The 24669-nt window shown below is 41.3% G+C and overlaps 1 protein-coding gene across 3 annotated transcripts in view; it reads left to right on the top strand.

Annotated features, from left to right (window-relative positions):
• LOC115095109 (transcription initiation factor TFIID subunit 4-like) overlaps positions 1–24669 on the top strand; it is a 654045-nt gene that overhangs the window by 284319 nt on the left and 345057 nt on the right. For all 3 annotated transcript variants that reach the window (XM_029608361.1, XM_029608360.1, XM_029608362.1), the window contains exon 10: positions 8075–8244. In XM_029608361.1, coding sequence (XP_029464221.1) covers positions 8075–8244 — 170 coding nt within the window. The remainder of the gene's footprint in view (positions 1–8074; positions 8245–24669) is intronic.

Raw genomic sequence — 24669 nt, 5'->3', positions numbered from 1 at the left:
GCTTACATGCTACTCGGGGTCGCCTCCCCGCGACCCCGAGGAGCGGGGAGGCGCGGACAGTCACAGTGAAGGACAAGCACACTGCCCCAAGGAGCGGGACGGTGATGAGAGACTCTTGTAAAGTATGAGGGTGCAGCCCTGAGGAGCGGGGAAGAGCTGACAGTCCAACACGGCATGTAGGCACAACCCCCGCGGAACGGGGAAGCACTAGAGTAAACTCCCGAGTGGTAAAGGTGTGCCAGGGGGCAGCCCCGAGGAGCGGGGAAGTGCTGACAGACCAGTAGCACGTAAGCGCGACCCCGAGGAGCGGGGAGGCGCGGACAGTCACAGTGAAGGACAAGCACACTGCCCCAAGGAGCGGACGGTGCTGAGAGTCTCTTGTAAAGTACGAGAGCGCAGCCCCTAGGAGCGGGCAAGTGCTGACAGTCCAACACAGCATGTAGGCACAACCCCCAAGGAGCGGGGAAGCACTAGAGTAAACTCCCGAGTGGTAAAGGTGTTCCAGAGGGCAGCCCCGAGGAGCGGGGAGCCTTGCAGAGTAGGACTTCAGGAAGCGCAGGGCCAGTCCGAGGAGCGGGGGAGGCCAGGAGACAAGGTCCCCGTAGAGAGCGCCCACTGACCCCCGAGGAGCGGGTACCAGACAGAGTCCAAAGTCCAATGGAGTCCAATAGTGTAGCCACAGGAACACGGAGCAGGAGCTAGTAGAGACATACGGAACTTGTTGCCAATTCGGCTAGCTGAGGGCGAAGGTGGAGCTTAAGTACCTTGATCCGATGACATCATCAAACAGGGAGATCCCCGAGGTTCTCGCCGAAGAGGCTTCAAAGGAGGGCCCGGTGGCGTGCATGTGTGCCTAGGAAGGCCCGGAGATGACATGGGTGGCGGTGGCGTTTCGACCGCCATGAGGAGCCATGGAGAACTTGGCGGTAGAGATTGGCCTGTGCTGCGAGCAGACCCGGGGAGGGCTGGAGAATGGTGCAGGATGTAAGTAAGCGCGGTTGCAGGCGTCTGCGACTGACGGGCATAACAGTGACTCTCTTTTAAACCACATTTTGTTATGTTGATTTGACTGTAATCTTTTATTTGAATGCAATCTTATACTTATTTCTTTTAGCTATTTTATTGTTAATTGTTTTTTTATGTATGTTTCCTGGTACCCTGCCCCGGACTTATTTTTGGAGGGGCTGGTAAGAAATGTTGTTTAATAAATATGTGGGTATATCGGATCTGCGGTCCCTCTGCCAGTTGGCATGGGGTTTACTTTTGGAAATCTCCTAGTGTGGTTTAAAAATTATCCCTTACATGTAGTAGAATGATACCACATATGATAACGAATCCACAATTATAGTGAGCAGGTTATTCTTGATTATATTGTCATTACAAGTATCTTCATAACTTTTCAATACCTCATGAGAACAGATCGTCCATTCCACATGTGGCTGCTGTCTTTTCCATGGCCAATTTAATTAAAAAAAAATATTTTGATATTTGTGATTTAAATTGTCTCCCTTTTATATACTAAGTATGTGTGAGAAATGTTAACCATTTTTTTGTAAGAAAACTCAGAGAGAGAGAGAGAGAGATAATTAAAAAAAAATGGGTAAACACACCATTATCAATCAAAAAGACTCAAACCAACTTCCTCCATGAAATGGAGATTTAACTGCTGTCAGCAAGCCAGATATGGGGTCAAGTAACTGACCACCACTAGACTTCTCAATATTCACCCAATACTAAAAGTTTCTCTATGTTTGTTTTTTTATCTGCATATAAAAAAAAAATTTGCAAAATGTAGTACTTAATGTAAAATCAGCAAAGACCCAAAAATTGTATAAGTCTCTGATGTCAAGGATTTAAGCATACTGCAGTGTCCCAAGTAAGATGTTCTCAGTCCCAATAGGAAAAACTGACATTAGCTAATGTTTCATCTGTAGATTGCTTTAGGGGACCAATATCATCAGAGGAAAGTCTGGACTTCATCATAGTTAATGAGTTCAACACAGCAAATAGCATCCATCTTTTTTTTTTGTACCACTACACATAAGTGATCACCTTGTCAGTCCCTCCCACTGTCTTGGAGTGGTGGATCTCACTGGGGGAGTTGTCTTGGGGATACTGGGACAACTTTGTGTCCTTGTGCCCTTACCAGACACACACACACACACACGGACTGAACCTATAACACCTACCCAAACATATTTCATACTCATATCATTTGTGTCATTAGTGGTCAAGCAAAAAGAAACAGGGTGAAGGCAAGAAAGTTTATGACTTCTTTCTTGAGGCAAGGAAATCAAAACCTTGCAAAGAGATGTGTGTACTTATGAGGTCTCACACCATTCATCCAGTTCTGAATGACAAATTCCTTCCATTTTCTTCCTGAGTGAAGATATAAACGGAATATTCAGAGACACAAAGCAGATACAGATATGAAACCAAATGATTGCAACACAAGTGATTCTTTTAAAATTATTATTAACAAATATATTACTTTAGTGCTATATTAATCCTTTTGCAAGGTTTGAAGTGTCTGGCTCTATGCTATAGATTGTATTCTGCTTATGCAAAATTTTCTGCCAAGTATGCAGTTTCCGGGTTAAGGCTGTAGATGTTTTACAATAACTTTAAAATATATTTCTTCTGTGAAAAATTGACTTTTTGAATGTTTGTTTGTTAAGCAATATCAAAGCTCTAGGTAACATACAAATAAAACATCCATAATATATCCATATAAAAATAAAAGATAAAAGAAACCCAATAAAATCACAAATAATAAAATCAAACACTAACAAAAAATAAAAGTCAGAAGTAAAACCGACACAACATCATAAAATATCTAACAGTCATAAGCTTGACAAAATAAAAATGTCTTTAGCAGGGCCTTAAATGTCTTAGAACAGGTAGTTTGCCAAATGCTTTCAGGCAGTGATATCCACATTTTCTCATCTCTGCCAGATGTGTTTTCTGCACTGAAGTTACCCCTAGTAAACCACGCTGCAACGAACGAAGGAAAAGCATAATTTTCTGAATGAGCAGTAAATTTTACACGCCAATAAATTAGTAGCCAATGAAGATGGTACAATATGCTGCTTCATTTTCTTTCCTGAAATTATTCTTGCTGCAGCATTCTGCAGAATCTCTAGCGCTTTTAAAACACAAGCACATAACCTAACATAAATTGATGTAAAATTATTCCTTAGATATAAAGATTTTTAACTTTTTTTCCACGTCACTTTAACTTTTGTACAGCTTGTTTGTCATTTTAATGTCATTGACAGACAGAGATTAGAAGTGACTTTAATTCACTGCATTGTTTGTTCATCATATAAGCTGACAAGCATTTTAAATTTTGAACTGGGTTAAAAGGACTTGTATAATTAGCCAGAATGATTGCATTTCTTTCTCTGCCGCTCAAATGACTTGACTAACAAAATTTCCATTCCATCTTTTCTCTGGCTGCTGTTGCACTCATTATGCTGCTGTGTATACTGCACACACTGACTATAGCAAAATGCTGCTGTGGCAACAGAATGGGTAGTCACCTTTCTCTAAATGCCAAGGGTAAGGGTGGACTGGCCTAGTGTGGCTTCAGGCATGCCTTGGTCAGGGCAGTCACTTGATCGCAGTGACCCCATGCCTGTGGCGCCGCTGCAATCAAGAACAGGACCTGCATCAGTTCTTGTCACAGAGCCAGATCCTCTCTTCAGGCCCTCCACTCACTTCTAGCTCCTCGTTTTTCCCATTTTGGCAGCCCCAGCTTCATGGGCCTGCACCCCTCAGACCTAATCCCCCATCACTGCAGTGGTGGGAATTGCTCCCACTGCATTTCCTCCCACTGGCCCTGTCTCCATCTTTGATGGTGGGAGGCAGCCAGCACACTTCCTGTTGCTGCCTCACTGCTGGCTCAAGTCCTCTTACTACTCTTTGCTGCCTCCCCCCCCCATGCTGGGGCCGCGGCAAAAAATAACCATCCCCCTGCATTGGGACCTTTGAACCGTCTCTTCCCACACCAAGGAACACCTCCAGGAGCATCAATAGGCATCCCTGTCTGCCTGGAATTCCCTCTGATCACCATTGTAAGTAAAAACATGTTTTGGGGGTTTGTTTATTTATTTATTTTCTTTTTTTTTTATGCTGTAGGGGAGAAGAATGAGTGAGAATGAGAGTAAGTCACTGAGTGTGAGAGAGAACATGTGCAAGTATGTATGTTTGAGCGTGTGAGAGAGCAAATGTATGAGGGTGCGTCAGTCAATGAGAATGTATGTGAACATAAGAATGAGTCATGAGCAGGTGTAAGTGTGTGTGTTTGTGAGTGAGCGAGCAAATGAGAAAACGTGTATATGATAGAGAGATGAGAAAGTTTGTGGAATCCCTGTCCCCACTAATCAACAACAATCTTAGAATGGAGAACTGGGGCTTTTTAAAAATCCTTATTGGTTTTAATTATTGGATGTTATTTGATGTGTCTGCTGTTTTAAAATATTTCATTGGTGTTTGGAAAATTTTTAAAAATTTGTATATGTTTTTAATTATTGGATGATCTATTTGTTAGCTGCTTTGAAATATTTATTTTTATTAGTAATGTTTTACTAATTGATGTTTTATATTTCTTGATTTTATTGTTTGATGTTTTATGAGGAATGGTGATTCTGTTTTTCTCTTGTTGCACTGCATACAGAGTCTGTCTTCTTGTTTCCAGTTCAGTTTTTGTTTGCATGTTTCTGTTTATACTTTATGGTCTCTGTTCTGCATTTGGTGAAGCTCTGACTGTGTTCTGCGTGTGAAATCAATGTGTGTGAGATTCTGCTTGTAGTTTCTGTGTAGGGATCTATAGCAGCCTGGTTTGTTCTGTTTTTCTATTAGTGTATTGGTGTTTTAGGATCTGGTGTAATATTTGCAATGTTGACTACAAATAGGTAGGATTGTCATTATTTGAGTGCTGGCATTTAGTGCTGTTTTGGTATGGAAGGTTTACCTGTATTGTAATTGTAATTCAGTTTACTCATGGCTTTCTGAGAGCCAAGCCCATATCCAATGCATGTTATAATTTTCCTAATGCAAATAAGAGAGTGGAGATGATGAGTAGTATACTTGGTCGGTGATAACCAAAAATAAGAGTGGTATAGCACTAAATGTTTACGGATCCTTATAATGAACAAATCAATCAATGAGGAAAGGAGAGAAGTAATATAAGTGTTTCCACCTTTTATTTATACATTATTGGAAAAAGGTTTTGGCCTCTGACATGGACCGTATTTCGCCACACGGGCTGCGTCGGGAGGGACAGAGGCCCAGAAAGTCAACTGTCAACAAAACAAAACAAAAGTCAGAGAGATGTAACATTATGCCATTGTTATTATGATGTATTATGTTGGGTTATGTATTCCTCTCCCCCTTCCTCCTTTCTTCCTCCCCTTATATATAGGTTCTCCCTACACTTTGGTTTGCGCAAATGATTTACATATGTGTTTATATATAAGTATATTTTTATATATATGTTTTATATACATGTATTTACAAAATGTTTTTCTGGATCCTTCACTCATAATTATGATTGGTTTACAATTATATCTTTATTTCCTTTAGATATAAGCAGCGCTGTCTGCTGGTTGGTGTCTTTTTGTGTTCTTTTTGTTTCTTGTGGATCCTTATTTACATTTGTCTGACTTTTGTTTTGTTGACAGTTGATTTTCTGGGCCTCTGTCCCTCCCAATGCAGCCCGTGTGGCGAAACACGGTCCGTGTCGGGGGACCGAAACCTTTTTCCAATAACGTCTGAATAAAAGGTGGAAACGCTTATATTACTTCTCTCCTTTCTTCATTGATTGATTTGTCCATTATAAGGATCCGTGAACATTTAGCGCTATAATTTGCCTAATGCCATAAGAATTCCGAACATTTTTGCTTTTCTGCAGGGTTTTCTGATTGATACCACAGCAGTGCATGTAAATAATATGGGGCAGATTTTTAAAAAATACGCGAGCACGTACTTTTGTTTGCGCACCAGGCGTGAACAAAAGTACGCTGGATTTTATAAGATAGGCGCGTAGCCGCACGTATCTTATAAAATCTGGGGTCGGCGTGCGCAAGGGGGTGTACATTTGTGCAACCTGCGCGCGCCGAGCCCAGCGCGGCCTGCCTGTTCCCTCCGAGGCTGCTCCGATTTCGGAGCAGCCTCGGAAGGAACTTTTCTTCGCCCTCCTCCCACCTTCCCCTCCCTTCTCCTACCTAACCCACCCCCCCGGCCCTATCTAAACCCCCCCTTACCTTTGTCGGCAAAGTTACGCCTGTCGCCGGCAGCCCCGCTCCGTCCTCCGGTCCCAGGGGCGTGGTCCGGAGGCCTCGACCACGCCCCCGGGCCGGCGCCACGCTCCTGGGCCTGCCCCCGAAACGCCATGGCACGCCCCCGAAATGCCGCATCGTTTCGGGGACGCCCCGGACACCCCCCCTCCCTCCCCTTTTCGAAAGCCCCGGGACTTACGCGCGTCCCGGGGCTTTATGCGTGCCGGCGCGCGCGCGGCCCTTTTAAAATCCGCCCCTATATGTTGTATGTGATATTTTTGCCTCAGAAGACTGAATGTTCTTTTTTCATGTAAAATCTGTTAAAAATGTATAATTTTTAATTGCATGTGGAGAGGGAAGAGTTGGAGTTGCAAGGCTGTAAGGCTTGCCTATGGCATCTAATACCCTTGCAGCAGACCTGACTGCACCGGTTTCACGTGGGAAAGCAGGATTCCATTCTGAGCTATGTTGTTTTGGGTTAATGGCTCATCCCAGTCTCAGCCAGGACTTAATTTTTCTTTTATTTTAAACCCAGGAGGAACAGCATAGAGCATTTCTGGCCCCCCCTCCTCTGGAGTAGGTAGGCAGATCAGAACCTGAGGAACCATAAAACAGCAGACTCTGTGTAGTAGACAGTTATTGGGAATGCCCTGGAATGGTGACAATGACACGAGGTGAGGGCCCAGAGAAGTGGAGGCAAACTGCAGTCACAAAAAGGGAGGATATGAGCAGGAGGAAGTGCCTGCAGTGTTCGAGAGGCTTTTGTCTGAGGCGGCTGGACTGAGCTCTGAGGAGGATAGCTGTCTATGGAAATAGAGAATCTTCTGGAGAAAAGGTGTGTCAAGAAAGGGTGGGAATAGGAAAGGCAGGGGACTGCTACAGATTGGGGAAGGGCTTTTAGCAAGCAAAAAAACTTTACATAATGATGTGGCAGTGCTGGAGCAGGGGCACTCACTTTGACCACATGAGCAGCAGTGGTACAACAGCGGAATGTGCGTGTATTTTTCTCTGACCAGTCAAAGTGTGTGTCTGGGTACCTTTCACTGACACAGAAGGACACTCCCCCATGCATACTGACACACAGACACACCCACACACTGAGAATGTGTGTGTATGTGTCAGAGAGAAAGACACCCATACATGCTGTCTGTCAGACACAGACAAAGTGTATGTATATGTCTGACACTGCTGATTGTGTGGTTTTCTCATTAATAACTAGTTCAGGAGCTGATTGGTTGGCAAGAGACTTATATTATACAATGAATCTATGATGTATATAGGAGAGATGTAATCAAACTTGTGGGGGACCCTATTGATTGCATGGATGGAAAGGGGACTGCAGCTCTGTTTGCTCACCCCTACTCTAGATTGTACTCTACCACTTAGTTGTCTAGGAAAAATGTGAAATATATGTTGGAGATTTTTTGTCTGAATTCTGCCAGCCTTCAGATCATGTCATGTACCTCTCAAGGGTTGGCTTGACTTGCTTTTGGGAGTTGTTGAAGCACGCACTGCAGGGAAACTGCAGTGCATACAGGCAGATACCGCATGGGCTGATATTTTCATGCAATACCCCCCTAACCAAGGTCATCTTTGCATTATGTTTGTGGTCTTCCTCTACTTTAGGAAATTTAGGTTCTCTTCCTGTTAACATAGTGGACTTCTGCAATTTCATCATGCTGACTTTACACAGCCATGTTTCAATTAGGAGTGGTGGGGGCCAGGAGATATTTCTGTATAAAACATAGATTTGGATTCCAAAGCTAATACTTTGAATTTTACTTCTGTTGTAGAGATGACAATGACATCAATGATGTCACCTCTATGGCTGGAATTGACCTAAATGAAGAAAGTGCTCGCATTATGGCTACCAGTTCTGATTTGGTTGGAACCCAAACGCAGTCCTGTAGAGATGAGCCCTTCCTTGCTGCTGTCCCTTTACATAAACGAATAATTGAAATCGGTGAGGAGCATGTTCTTGGTTTTCCACATGGGGGATACTGTAAATCTGCTTGGCTGCAAAGTAATCTTAGAGATATAAGATATACATTCCTTGTGAGGGAGTTTCTGTCCGCATTTCTTTTATAAACCTCTCTTTTCTGAGGTTTGTAACTCTGTCATTTGACTTATTTATTTTGTTTCATATTTTTTTTCTTTTTGCAAAGTTTGAGCAAAATACTCCTTTCTTACCTACCTTACATTTTGTACCATTTTGCCTATGACCTTAACCCTAGTTTGAAGAAATCACATTTTCAAGATGCAAAAGGTATTTTTTTCTTATTATATTGACTTCATCTTGAGTCTCTTCTAACACGTAGTTTTTGCTAAATTACTTGTGTCTGACTCATTTGTTATGATCTGTGGATACTTATTTCAGCTTTAGGGTCAGAATTATGAAGTGCCAGTAGAAGGGTATCCAGCTGCCCTAGGCAGTGATGTCATCACATGATATACATACATACATACATACATATATATATATATATGTGTGTGTGTGTGTGTGTATATATATATATCTAGTAATATGAACCCTGGCTTTGAATTAACTTCCAATATATGGGTACTCAATAAATCTTTATAATATGTGTACAAGAGTATCTCCATCAATGTCACATTTATATTATTAAATGTACAGAATTATTACAAATATCAATAAATCAGTTGCATAACCTACATGTTAAAAATTGCAACAATAATAGCTTGTTATATTATCAATTTTTTGCACACAGTATACATACTATGAGCTCAACACACATTTAGATAGCCCCTAAAATAAATATATTTTTTATCCTTCTAAATATCTCACATTACAATCATCAATGCGGAGGGGGTGTGGGTGTGTGTGTGTGGGGGGGGGGGGAGATCCGGCAGTAGATGCCTGTCCTGAACAGCTCTTGCCTTGCCCTGCCTAGATAGAGAGTGCCTGCCCTGCTGGAACATCGGGCTGTTTGTCTGCTTTGGCCTAGGCTGTGGGTGAATCTGTTTCTGCTCACCTCAGCTGTTTCTCAGCTCTGTTGACATCGGAGGCTTTTAGCCCTGCCCCCCATTGACGTCATCAATGCAAGGGGGTGAAGAGCCAGCGGTGGATGCTGGAGGTTCTCATGCTCTGTCACGCGCACGAAGGAGCACAACAGAGGAGCTCCTTTGTTCGATCCTTCGTGCACGATGAGTGCAGATGAGTCTGGTATGACACCTGATTTTTCTCCTGGTACTGAAGCCTTTGACACTCCTTTGTTGATCCCGGTCATCACGGGTCACAGTCAGTATGATGATCTCTCCTGTTGTTTGCGTCCTAGTTTAAAGAGGACAGCCATGTTTTGTTACTGCTATAACTTGCTGTGTTTGTGCATCCTGACCTTATATGTCTTCTACTTCTGTTAACTCTGTGAGCCCTGACGTGCTGATCATGTTGGTCAATACTCAGTCTGTAAAAAGGTCCTGGTTCTTTTTTTATATAATTTTTTAAAAAGTCATGATTTTTTTTGCATTTCTGAGTCGTGGTTACTAGACTCGGACCAAATTTTACTTAAGCAATAGCTCGCAACCTTATCTTAAAGGTCGTGTTTGAGGTTTGTTAATAATTTACAAAGAATCTTGGAAAATGAAGTATGAAAATCTAGTGGCTGCTGTATTTATGAATGCTTGTACTGTTCTCTGACACCCTGAGCATTTGCCTAACATATTGCCCTCCGGGCTTATTACATTCTGGTTTCTCACCGTTTTTTGAACAACTTGTACAGTCTAAGGCTAATCTGAACATTAGTGATTTTAATGTTCATGACGTCTCTCTCCTGATTTTCATTGTGAACAATTTCTTGATTGCATGACCCTTCTTGGATGGCACCAATTGGCAAATACCCCCACTCATAACCGGGGACATACCTTAGATCTTGTATTCTCTAACCCTATTTCTTTCTCTGGTTCTTTGGTCGGACCACTACTTGTTTGCTTTTAATTTAGCAATTCCCTCTCCAGCCATGGTTGTTAATAACATCTCTTCTCATTTTTAAAGAGGATTCATTAACTCGGAGTGCTTTGCAGAAGAACCAGAGAAAGTTAACTTTAATCCTGCAGTTGATGTTGATGCTCTAGAAATTTGGACTGCCAATATTTCTACGGTTTCTGACACTTGCTCTGATGAGAGAAGTGACATCTCGGCGCAATACTTGCACCTTTTGGCTCATTCCTGAGCTAAAATCAGAGCGGTGCCTGTTGTACCACCTGGAAACGTAATCATACTGATAACTGTTGTAATGAATATCGCTCCTGTCAGCATATAAAAGTAAAGTCTTGCAGGTAAAAAAGGATTTCTTTTCTAAACAAATCCATAGTGTGGGTAACAATTTCAAAAACTGGTTTCATCTTGTACAGAAATTGACTAGTACCTCATTCGAGTCCCAGCAATCTTTCTCTGGTCCTACATGTGATGCTTTCATGGACTTTTTTAGAGATAAGGTCATGAATTTGTCCATTTTCTTTGGTATTTATCTAGCTCAATGGACCATGTCCCATTATGGTCCTCTTTTGAATCTGTTTCTACTCTTGAGGTCTCAATAGCAAGTTCTAAAGTGAATAGTTCTTTTTGCCCCTTAAATACTTGTAACCCTTCTATTTTTAGAACCCTCAAACAGCAAGTTGCCCCACATTTAACGAAGATTATGAATCTTTCTTTAAACAAGGGAATGGTTCCTCCTTTTAAAAAAAAAGGCATCTGTCCGTCCTTTAAAAAAAAGGATTTGGATTGCTCATTGCTTTCCAATTATAGACCAATTTCCTCCCTTCGCTTTGAAGCGAAGATTCTTGAGTTCCTTATCCTTCAACAGTTGAATGATTTTCTAGACAACCATTGCCTCCTTGACCCATTTCAGTTTGGGTTTCATAAGGTCCTTAGTACAGAAACATTAATTACCCACCTATTAGATCCTTCTGTAATAGCTTAGATAGTGGCAAGAAGTATCTGCTTGTCTGTTTAGATATCTCATCCACCTTTGATACCTTGGATCATGAGATCTTAATGTTTTTCTTGAAAGAGTTTGGCTTGGCTGGACTTGTTTTGTCCTGGTTCCAGTCTTACCTATACGATCAATAACACCACATTAGAATCAATTTCAGTTGTTCTTGGTACAAGCCTCTTTCTGCCTTGATGTTCCACATCCAGCCCCTGTTGGTAAGGTACTTGCGTCCTCGGTGTGGGGTACCATATCTATGCAGATGACATCCAATTTTATTTTGAACGCCAATCTTCTTGGGAAGATACTTCAAAGGTACTTTCTCTTTATATGTCTGCTATTAAATCTTGAATGACTTACAACAAATTGTCTCTAAATCTTGCAAAAAACAGATCTTTTGGTTTTATAGCACACTTCCACTTCTGACGTTCCTGCTACATTATCTTGTAACAATGTGCCCTTGCCAATCTTGCATCAGGTAAAAAGTTCAGGCAACTGGATAGATTCCAGTCTGTGTTTCCAACATCAAATTAAGGCGACCATTAGATCTGGCTTCTTCAAGCTGCGTCTGCTTTGCAGCCTAAAGCTTCTGCTCAATCCTTGTGACTTTCATTCAGTAGTTCAAGCCTTAATTTTGTCCTCCCTCGACTACTGTAATGTGGTTTATTTGGGCCTTTCTGCAGTGGCCTTGAAACATTTCAGTTTTTGCAAAATGCAGCTGCAAGACTGATCTCAGGCACGCGGTTATGCGACTATATTTCCCCAGTTCTTTTTGACTTGCACTGACTTGTAGTGGAGTATAAAATCTCTGTGATGGTTCATCACCTGCTTCAGCTTAATTCCTTTCCATGAGCTAATGCCCAGTTGAAGGTCTTATACTCCCACCTGTAATTTGAGATCACAGAATAGAAGGCTACTTGAGGTATCATGTTTATTGGGTTTTTTTATATCACTCAAATTGGTGCGGCTTCAAGAGACAAGAAGTAGAACTTTCTCCATGACAGCTCCACCGTTCTGGAATTACTTACCCGCAAAGTAAGCTGGGCTTAAGATTTATTTGTTTAATTTGGCCTGTGTATGATTATGGTGTTTTTAACAATAAATTTAAAGTTGATATGATGAGCAGTTTCTTTTAAAGTGGTTTTACTTTAATTTTTGTCTTTTGTATTATCGCAACTGTGTATGTTGTAAATCACCTAGAGTCTTGTACAATTGGTGAGTCATATATTTTAATAAACTAAAACTGTAAACTGTAATCTCATGTTACACTCCGAAATTCAATACCACTATAATCCCATGTGTGAATCATAAAAATATTTTAAAACTGTGATACTAAGAAGTTTTTCTTATCCGAAAGATATTAACTTCTTACAGTAATCTTGTTGAACTTTGAACATTAACAATGATAAATCCCTTTTTCAGGTGCATTTCACACCACAATTTTGTTCCTTAAATAAAGTCATATTATACTTAAAATTATTTGTTGTTAATAATAAATCCTTTCTTTAGAGGTATTATAGTCCCCGGTAGTACTTCATTATGAGTTATCATAAGGCTTGGGAATAACTGTATGGAGCAGCAGTTGCTACCATTAGGAGAAACATGGGGAAACCTTCACGGTGCAGCAGACGATACAGTAAGAAGCTTGCTGGGCAGGCTGGATGGATCATTTTGGTCCATCCTATTAATATTATCTTTCAGATCAGAGAAACTGCTTTTAAATATTTTTATGATTCACATTTGGGATTATAGTGATAATTGAATTTAAAAGTGTTTCATGAGATTGTAATATGAGTTACATTTAGAAGGATAATATATATATTTTAGTGTTTGAATGAATAGTGTGTTGAGCTCATAGGGGTAGATTTTTTAAAAATACGTGTGCGCACGTCCATGTGCGCGTGATTTTATAACATGCGCGCGCCGGTGTTGTGATTTTAACATGTTTGTTATGCAGTTGATTTATTGATATTTGTAATAAAAAGATTTTGTTGTTCATTTAATAATATAAATGATGTTGATGGAGATACTCTTGTACACATGTGTGTATCTCTTTCTCTCTGTCTCTCTCAGCCCTAGATATATGAAGGAATTACAGGGCAATGTGATATACGAAAATCATTCCAGTCATTACTGAAAAAAGGAAAGAGAGCACTGGTAATTTACATCTGGAAGAAGCATTGGGGGACTGCCTTCAACATGACAGGCTTTATATGAGAAGTACAGTTATCCTTGAATAATGGTTATGAAGAGATTTTTGGAAGAAAATTCAATTTCAGGAGTAGTCTAAATCAAGCTGGGCCTCAGAGCAGAGATGAGAGTGCAAAGGAGAATTCTAGAAAAAAGAAAATGATTTTCTGTGACTTGGCATGACACACACCGATGGACAAGGTCACCTCTAAATAAAAAAAAGAAAGGCAAACTTTGGAAAGCCATATTAACCAAAATTAAATTCATGTCCATGGTATCTTAAAGAGGACTATATTTGCATTCAGGAAACACTGTCATGATATAAAGAGGCATACAAAGGATCAATTTGATGGAACTCACCCTCTCCCCCAGAAGAGCTACTCAGTCTACAGGAGAGAGGCCTGGTGAAGAAGGAGCTCTGATTCTACAGCACCTGCATGGTGCTTTCAGCCATGGCACTAGAGGCCTAGAAGATGAAGAATATGGTAACGATCTTTCATTTCCACCTAAAATTTTGTTGTAAATGCATCAATTATTGATATGCATAGGGTTTACAGTTACAAAGCTGATGGATTTGCTTGGAGGAAGTACTTTTATTTGAGTACCTCAGGAAATATTTCATTTTAGTTGCCATATATGGGAAATGTGGGGGCGATCAGAGACTAGGATAATAATTCCCCTAGTTGCCTCTACTATTTAAGCAGAGGGTATACCTAATTTTCTGACTGTGTATGTCCAATTGTTGGTTTCTTATAAAACCTGAGAGTGAGTACCCTAATGCTGAGAAACCACAATGGGACGAGGATGATTTCAACTAACTAGTAACTCTATTTTTAACCAGATAGACCTGTAGAAACAGAGCCTCAGAGAGAAGAGCCACCGAGCCAGGATGCAGCAGCATGGGGAAATGAAGAACACATACCCAGTCAAGTAATACTGAGGCAGATGTGCCACCCATACATTCCTTTGCTCAAGATGTGCCTTATAGCAGCTGGAATGAAGGCTCCTTGAGGCTCAGCAGTCAGGTGACAGAAATGCTTGAGGGATTTCAAGCAATCTGTCAAAATATTTAAAAAACAAAGCTTAATTCTTTAGAGGTAATGACTAATTCCTGTATTCCCATGTATGATTCTACTAACACACTAGCTGCGAGCATTAATATTTTGGCCAAACATACTTCAACTTTTAATGCAGAGCTTGTACATAGCAATCAACTTATAAGTGGAAAATTTCAATGTGTTTAAGCGGTGCTAGAAAGTCTGAGGGCCTTTATGCCTGTGACTACTGTTACCTGCCATGTGCCAGATGCCTGGGTTTCGTTAAGTACCGCATCATCTGCCCCTACCCAGGTGTGAAGCCAGCAAGGAACCACCAATATCAGAGGAGAAGAAGAGGAGTTTTTACTACAACTTTTGGCAGAAAAAAATAGAAAAGTATGCCCATAAAAAAATTAAGAGGTTTAATTAAACATCTTCTGTTTTACCTGTACTGGGTTGGGGTGGAAGAATACAGGTGCTGCAAAAAAACGGGAATTTTCAGAAGCTGAATTAAGCTGCAGCTTTGTTTGAGAAATTGTCATAGATAAGCAGTTTGTTTAAACTTTAACAGAAACAAAAATCTTCTATTAAAAGATATGTATGAACAATTAGTTACCGTGTCTGCCTTCTTCAAATTGGATTTGTGACAGAGTTGGACCAACATGAGTCCTGAAGGGTTGGGGTTGTCTTCTCCCAGATTACAGTGTTTTGTAACGTGGGTGGTTATGCCCCATACTCTGTACCAGCTCTTACTGTCTTCATGCTGTCTGTTCTGACAATAGCACCCATCCGGGAGAAGAGTATTGATGTCCTTCTATTGTGTGTGCATTCAGTTTAAAGTCCCTCGCTGTTCTCCAGGGTGACAGCTGAAGAGTGCAAGAACTGCTGGTAATGCACATCTGAAACAGAAAAATTAGGCTACACGGGCAAGGTCAAACAAGGGACGGTGAGACAGGCCATGAGTAGAGGAAGGCAGGTGAAAGACCAAGCCTGGGTTATGGGAGAGAGGAGAGCTTGCAAGAAAGAATGGTGAGGGAGAACATGAGAGAGTAGGAGACAGGTAGAAAGGGAAAGTGAGAATTAGGGATGGATGCAGAAGGATGAGAGCGCGAATGGAAAGAATGTTCCCACTTTTTCACCACTTCATCCCTTTGAGTTTCATGTTACATGCTTTGCCAGGACTGTATTATAAACCATTCCCACTATAATTCAGACCTCTACACTTTGCCTTTACTAGACCAAAGCATACATTCAGATACAGCCTGCGTATGCCTATGAGCATTGTTTTATATACTGTAGCTGTGTTTCAGGATTAATAAATGGAGTTGAAATCTATTGCTTCTAATCTTAATCACTATCACCTGATTTAAAAAATAAATTACTATAAAAATGTATTTGTGTTTCAACTTGACTACTGCTTCACAGTCATACTCTCCAAGTAGGTACAATAAAATATAGATAGAGTACAATTTTACAATAAATAGCATAACAAAAAAACCCACATGCATAATATAAAAATGACATTAATCTCATCCTCAAGTTTTAGCTTACTCAAATATAAACAGGCAACAAAGGAAAAAAAAAAAAAAAGAAGAAAGAAAAGTAATCCGCAGAGTACAAATAACCTGACTGCCTTATGACTCAAATGCCTGTTCGATCAACCAAGACTTTACTTCTCCTTAAAGCTCAAATAAGAGGGTAGAAAACAACAATCGCAAGATAGTAAAGTAAGAAAACTATTGGAATTGCCCTTCTGTTTGTAGCCGAATGTGAGACTTACCTAGCAATCAGCCATCATCGGTGATTATTTGAAACTTCTGTATTGCTTTTAATAATAAACGAGTTACATGCATAGTCAAGGTATTTAGCATCTATTATACTGATAATGAGTTTGCTGTGTTGCATAATACTTTTGCATTCATTGAGTGAAAGGTTTTCCTGCTCTGGTGCTCTTTTATAAATGGTGGACATGGAGCTACATGCATACCATCTACAATACCTGCAATGTTTGGAAGCCCTGCTGTTTTGCAAATATCTCCTTTAGTTTTTGGAAGTGTGAACTGCAGAGACAAATATATTTCCCTTGCTCTGGAAATCATAGCTTGCAGAACCTGGAGAAGTTGATAAGAAAAGGTTGTGCCTTGGTTGTAGCAGCCACAGAAGCAACTGTTTCTTGAGAAGAATTGGAAGCAATGCAAATGTAAGGTGCATGGCAGCGTTAGTTGTACAAGGACTGCATATATTTATTTATTTAGTACTTTTTTATACCGACATTCATGATACAGATCATATCGGTTTACAAGGAACCGGGGGTAATAACATTAACCTTAACATAGAAGAAGAAGCAAAAAGTTACAATAAAACAAGGGTAATGGAACTAGGAAGATGAAGAGGCCAGAAGAAGAAAGGTAACTCGGTAACTATAACAAATCAATTATAATGTCTGAGATGGCGTGCACTGGGCAGCAGGCCTTAGTGAATGGTCTGTGGCATAGCAGGTGTAGGCCTGGGTTGGGGGAAGGCTTGTTGAAACAGCCAGGTCTTTTCTGAATGTCAACAAGCAGGGTTCCTGTCTGAGATCGGGGGGGGGGGGGGGGGGGGGGGATAGCAATCCAGATGGCTGGTCCCGCTGTCGAGAAGGCTCGTTCTCTAGTGGTTGACAGATGGGTGAATTTGGTAGAAGCGGCATGCAGGGATCCTTTATAAGCTTCCCTGATAGGTCTTGAAGAGGTGTGGAGTCTGAGTGGAAGTTGCAGGTCGATGGGGACCTGGTGGTGAATGGTTTTATGAAAGATGGTAAGGGATTTGTGAAGGATTCTAAAGCTTATTGGTAGCCAATGCAGATCTCTGAGGATGGGCGTAATGTGATCTCTTCTGTTAGTGTTTGTTAGGATTCTAGCGGCTGCGTTTTGGAGCATCTGAAGAGGTTTGGTGGAGGAGGTGGGGAGACCTAGTAGAATGGAATTGCAGTAGTCTATCTTGGAGAATATGATGGCCTGGAGGACAGATGTGAAGTCGTGAAAGTGGATGATGGATAATCATATTGCCATTCCAAAATTAAAAAAAATAATTTTTGGCCTACTAGTTTCCTCCTGCTCGTTTGAGCTTCTAGTTCAATCATAGCCTCTTTTGGGGCTATGGCTCCATGAGCTTTCATTTGCAATTGCCTTAGTATTTTTCCCCCTAGCAGAACCAGATTAAGGCGACATGCATACATAGGCACTGGGGGGAGGGGTGTTATCCTCCCCCCCCCTCCCTGATGAGGAGTGGGGTGGGGACGGGATGATCTCTCTCCTGCCAAAATCCCCCTTCCCTCTCCCTTCTCATCCTCAAGTTGTGACACCTAAAGATGAAAAAAAGCAGTGCGGGGCCTTCAGCAGCCCCCGTGTGCTGATGGACCTTGTGATGCTCCGCTCCTTGCACGAGCTTCCATGGTAACAGGAAGCCTGTGCGGGAGAAAGAGATAGGTCGCTGCAGGATCTGTCGGCGCGTGAAGGCTGCTAAAGATGCCACACTCAGAACCTTTAGAGTAAAGAACCTCTAGAGTAAAGAAATGCAGCTGCAGGCTCAGATTTAGGCATAGCAGCGTAGCCGTGCGTATCTTATAAAATCCGGGGTCGGCGCGTGCAAGGGGGTGCACATTTGTGCACCTTGCGCGTGCCGAGCCCTGCGCACGCTGCCCGTTCCCTCCACCCACCCGCACCTTTCCCCTCCCTTCCCTACCTAATCCACCCCCCCGGCCCTATCTAAACCCCCCCCTACCTTTATTCTAAAAGTTACACCTGCCTCCGGGTTGCTAGCGTGCCATCTCCCGACCCAGGGGCTGTTCCGGAGGCCTCAGCCGCGCCCCTGGAACACCCCCGGGCCGGCACCACGCCCCCCGACATGCCCCGGGAACGCCCCGATCGTCGCGCTGCCCACCCGATACGCCCCCGACACACCCCCCTAGCGAAGCCCTGGGACTTACGTGCGTTCCGGGGCTTGCACACGCCGCCAAGCCTATGCAAAATAGGCTCGACGCGCGCAGGGGTTTTTTAAAAGGGTTACACGCGTACCTTATGCGCGTAACCCTTTTAAAATCCGGCCCAATGTGTTTTTCAGCATAGTAATGTGAATTCTACCTGAGGTCCCAAATTATGGCATGAAAATAATTTAAAAAATTAGCCATATTGTACATGACCAATATTCTTTTTTAAATTTATACATTGGTTTTATAACTATATCAGAAGTGCTTAATTTAGAAACATAGAATGTGACAGCAGGTAAGGCACATCTAGTGTTTCATAAGAACATGTGCTGAGTCAGACCAACAGTGTATCGAGTCCAGTATCCTGTCTGTTTCAATGGCCAGTCCAGACCTTAAGTTACCCAGCAAAGAGGACATCCATCTTTTGTTGCTCACTCCCAAGGAGAAGCGGTGGCTTTCCCAAATCTACAGTACCTGATCAATAATGGTTTATGGAGTTTTCCTCCAGGAACATGTCCAAATCCCCTTTAAACCCAGCTACAAATTCCACACTTTGATTGTGCATCGAGTGAAATAATACTTTCTCCAATATGTTTTAAATCTGCTACCTGTTGGTTTCATGTGGTGTCCCTTAGTCTTAATATTATTTGAAAGGATAAATAACTGTCCTCTGTTTACTTGCTCTACCCTGCTCATGATTTTATAAACCTCTATCATATCACTTCTCAGTTGCCTCTTCTCCAACTTAAAGAGCCATTCCATCCCTTTGTTAGTTTTGTTGACCTCCACTTCTCTAGTTCTGCTGTATCTTTTTGAGGTGGGCCACAAGAACTCAAGATATGGTTGGTAACCTCAGTACAGAGGTATTATGATATTTTCTATTTTCCTTTTCTTTCCAAATCATTCCTAACATTCTATTTGCTTTTTTGACTGCCACCACACACTGAGCTAAGGATTTCAATGTATTGTCCACAGTGACTCCAAGCTTCTTTTCCTAGATGTTGTCTTCTAATACAGAACCCAGTATTGTGAACCTATAGTTAGGATTATTGTTCCCTCTGTGCGTCACTTTGTATTTTTCTGCATTAAATTTTATCTGTCATATAGATGCCATTTAGTCTTGTATGGTCCTCTTGCACTTCATCACAATCTGCTTGTGTTTTAACAACTTGGAACAATTTTGTATCATCTACAGATTTGATCACCTCACTTATTGCTCCCTGTGGAATAGCAGAGTAAACTTCTTAGGCTGGAAACAAACGCTAGACTGATTCCAGCCTTCTGATTCCATTTTATTTACAGCATAACCAACATTCACAACATACAAACTGCTTACCTCCACCAGTTTACATCTTAGGTCAGAGATGTGTCAGGAGCTGCCTTCTCCTGGAGTCTCAGGGTCGTTCTGGTCACCGCATCTCAAAAAAGATATAGTTGCACTGGAGAAGGTACAGAAAAGGGCAACAAAAATGATAAACTCACCACCCAAACAAGGGACTTAGGAATAATTATCGACAACCGTCTTAACTTAAAATCCTTCATCAAACAAACAACAAAAGTCGGCTTCTATAAACTACAGGTTCTTAAAAGAATCAAACCTCTCCTTCACGTGCGAGACTTCAGAATGGTCCTTCAAGCAGTTATCTTTTCTAAGATAGACTATTGTAACTCTATCTTACTTGGACTCCCTTCCGCATCCATTAAACCCCTCCAGATGCTCCAGAACTCTGCTGCGAGAATTCTGACTAATACCAGGAGAAGAGATCACATCTCTCCCACTCTCAAGAACTTACACTGGCTGCCGATACACTTTAGAATTATCCACAAATCAATCACCATCATCTATAAAGCTATCCATCACCATGCTATGCTCGACCTACAAATCCCACTCAAACGACACACATCCACTAGACCCATCAGAGAAGCCTACAGAGGATCACTCCTCGTTCCCCAAACCAAAACCACACATCATTTAACGTTCAGAGACCGAGCCTTCTCCACAGCTGGACCTTCACTATGGAATTCTATTCCCCCGGATCTGAGACAAGAACCATGCCTAACTACATTCAGAAAAAGGCTTAAGACTTGGCTATTTAAGCAAGCCTTCCCAGATCCCAATTGAATGACAGCATCATTTTTTAAGAGACTTCACAATGTAATGTAAATAGTTAATCCTAACTGCTCAATTATCTTGCTCTAATTCTTCTCCCCAGTTATATATACCTTGTTGTAATGTAACTTTATGACCTCTTTGCACTTGTTAATGTTTCGTTTCTGCGTTTCACACCCCCCTTGAAATATGTAAACCAGCATGATGTGATTTCTAATCACGAATGCCAGTATAGAAAAACTCTAAATAAAATAAATAAATAAAGGGGATGGAACGGTTCCCCTATGAGGAAAGGCTAAAGACATTAGGGCTGTTCAGATTGGAAAAGAGATGGCTGAGGGGGGATATGTGATAGAGGTCTATAAAATCATGAGAGGTCTAAAACAGGTAAATGCAAATCTGTTATTTATTCTTTCGGATAATAGAAGGACTAGGGGGCTCTCCATGAATTAGCAAGTTGCACATTTAAAACTAATGGCTATCATTAGCTTTCTCCTTCGATGAGTCTCTTCATACTTAAGTAATTTCCTCCTTTGAAAAGTTTTTCCTTGCTATTGAATCATGAGGAAGCAAAAGGGGAAGGCTCGCACCTACCCCCAGGCTCCTTCGCTGGTAGTGACCAGTCCCATTGATAGTTGGGAAATGTCCTTGGGAGGCTTGGCGCATGCAGATGTGGCACTACTCCTCCCGGACTCCATCTTGTCTCTTTCGCTGGAGTGCCATTCTTCCCCCGGACCAATTTCTGCTTGGACCCAATGCAGAGGGTTTTCCAGATGCAGCTGTGAACATGCAGCTAGAGGACTGTAACTATTCTAATATGGGCTTTATTGCTATCATTCTTCAGCCTGAGCCTGAGGGAGTTGGAGCAGTGGGGAGTGAAGAATCTGTACGGCCAGCTTGGATCAAGGTAACTCAGCATTTCTTTTGCAAACTTCCCCCAAATGTTTGGAGGACTTTACTCTTTCTAGGCCTACAGTTATTACTTTGAGTCTATATGGGATGCTATTGCTGGTTTAGTTTCCCACTAGGCCAGTATGCTGTCTCTCAGCAAACTCCCTCTCAGTCTCTACAAACTTTTCAAGCTGACTTAGTGAAGATCTCTACTCATATTTCAGATATTCAGCTTCAGATGTCTCTTCTCAAGGGAAACAGAAATGTTATGAAAGGTCATACTGCTCTTCAATTCAAAATGAAACTCTTAGAAAATGCTACTAGATCTAAAAACATCAGATTAGTAAACTTTCCAAGACAAAAATCTGTGCCCCCAACACAAATGTTGAGGAGATACTTCTGGGAGACGTTAAAAATCCTTGAGAGAATTCTACCACCAATTACTAAAGCCTATTATTTACCTTCAGCTAAGAAAATTCTTGCTATAGATTCTACTCAGCAATCCTCTTTTGATGTATTAAATGTTACAGATCTGCTAGAGAATTTGGACTCAGTGGGGACTTCTGTATCAACATTATTAGATACGTTTGTGGTAGATTCTGACCGAGACCTTGTGATGAAATTTTTCTTTAGGAATAGAATTACTCCTTTTTTGAATTCATGAGTTAATATTTTCCTGATATAGCTAAAGTAACCCAGGCCAGAAGAAAGAGATTTTTGCTTTTGAGACCAACTGTCTTACAACTTGGAACTTTATTTTCGTTAAACTTTCCCTATAAATGTGTGGTCAAGTTACAGGGGTCAAATATATTTTCTTTGATCCCCTACAAGTGACCAATTTTATAACTCAGAGACAGGCTTCTACTTCTTTGCCTGTATCCTCCCCTTTGCTGATTCTTCCATGATTTCGGTTTTGAATGTATTTGCTGAGCTAGCTAATTTTGACCTTAATTTATAAAAAAAATTTTCTTCACTTATTCCTATTTCCCCCTTAATCGTAGGCGAAAGTCTGTAAACATTTTCCTTTATATACTTGATTGTGTTCTCTGTTTGATTTAAAATGTTTTTCCTTATTTCTGTACAAGAGTTATTCTTGAAATTATTGTAAAAGCAATAAATAAATTAATAAAAAAAAACTAATCGGAGAAAGTTCTTTTTCACTCAAAGCACAATTAAGCTCTGGAATTTGTTGCCAGAGGATGTGGTTAGGGCAGTTAGTATAGCTGGGTTTAAAAAAGATTTGGATAAGTTCTTGAAGAAGTCCATTAACTGCTATTAATCAAGTTGACTTAGGGAATAGCCACTGCTATTACTGGCATTAGTAGCATGGGATCTACTTAATGTTTGGGTACTTGCCAGGTACTTGTAACCTGGATTGTCCACTGTTGGAAACAGGATGCTGGGCTTGATGAACCCTTGCTCTGACCCAGTATGGCAACTTCTTATGTGCTTAACAACTTTGAATAATTTTGGTGTCATTGGCAAATTTGATCACGTTGTTCTCATTTCCAGGTCGTTTATAAATATATTAAAAAGCAGTGATCCCAGAACAGATCCCTGGGGTACTCCATTACTCATTTTTTTCCATTGGGAAAATTGACCATTTAGCCCTACTCTATTTTCTATATTTTAACTAGTTTGCAATCCACAATAGGACACTGCCCGCTATCCCATAACTTTTAATTTCACTGGTAAACAAATTTCTGGGAGCATTTTGTTTCCTCCATAACCTTCGGTGAAACAAGTAGATTTTAACAAGCTGAACACAAATATGTATTTATTATGTCTATGTCACGTACTGTTTGCCAGAGAAGTGAGATATACCTTAAGCATTGTTATGTGTCTGTAGCGGCATAAGCTATAATGGCAATGTTGGCACCAGAAAACAAAACTAAAAATGTTTTGCCGCAGATTTTCGTTTGTAATCACTGTCCGCTTCGCGATGAGAGTCCAACAATAGTCACCCAGCATGGAGGGGTTCCACTTGTCTTGATATGCTTCTCCATTTTCACAATGTCTTGATGAAACCTTTCACCATGTTCGTCACTCACAGCACCAAGGTTGTCTGGGAAGGAATCCAAGTGGGAATGAAGAAAAAGTATCTTCAATGACATGTTGCACTTCATCAATGCCTGAAGCAGATTTTCAACCTGTTCGACATAGTCTGCTGCCTTATAGTTGCCTAGAAAGTTACAAATGACATTCTTGAAGGCTGTCCTCACTACACGTTCTGTACCTTGCAGAAGACCATCAAAGTGGCTGTCCATCACAGCTCGGATTTGTGGGCCAACGAAAACACCTTTTATCTTGGCATCACGTATGCGTTGAAACATTTGCCGCAAATAATCAAAGGCTTTACTTTGCTTGTTCATTGCCTTAACGAAGTTTTTCATCAGCCCAAGTTTGATGTGCAAAGATGGAAGAAATATCTTACTTGGATTCACCAATGGGTCATGCGCAACATTCTTCTGCCCTGGAACCAATTTCTTGCGGAGAGGCCATACTTTTCTGACGTAATGCGAATCTCTTGCTCGACTGTCCCACTCACAAAGGAAGCAACAATACTTGGTGTAACCAAGCTGCAGACCCAGTAGAATTGCAACTACCTTGAGATCACCACACAAATTCCAGTTGTACCTTGAGTACTCAATGTGGTTCAGCAGTAGCTGCATGTTCTCATATGTTTATTTCATATGAACGGCATGTCCGACAGGTATTGATGGTAGATATTGCCGTTGTGCAGCAAAACAGCCTTCAAACTTGAGATTGATGAATTAATAAACAGTTGCCATTCTGTTGGGTCGTGGTCACATCCGAGAGCACAAAATCCATTGATGTCACAGCAAAAAGTCAGACTGTCTACTTGGTTGAAATATTTTGTCACATCTTCATGACGGCTGCGAAATACTGAAATTTTCATATCAGATGACAAAAGATTCCATCCTTGCAGCCTTGACCCAAGCAGCTACGCCTGATAAAGCCAAATCTCTGACCAGATCTTTCAGCTCTGACTGAGATATTAAATGAGGATCACTGGATGTTGATGGCACAAAGTCAGGATCAGCCGCAGCTTCCATCTGCGACAGCTCGCCATCATCGCCTACCTCTTCATCCTCGTCAAGTGTCCTGTAGTTTCCTGGATCACCCCTTGATCCCTTTAAAAAAAATTGGTGTTTCATTGGCAACCAGTCTTCGGGTACCATAGACAATTTTAATGATAGCTTACAAATAACTAATAGGTCCA

Source organism: Rhinatrema bivittatum, chromosome 7 (genome assembly GCF_901001135.1).
Source record: "Rhinatrema bivittatum chromosome 7, aRhiBiv1.1, whole genome shotgun sequence".
NCBI classification, from domain to species: Eukaryota; Metazoa; Chordata; class Amphibia; order Gymnophiona; family Rhinatrematidae; genus Rhinatrema; species Rhinatrema bivittatum.
Note: the sequence above shows the minus strand (reverse complement) of the source record. Positions and strands in the feature narration are given on the sequence as shown.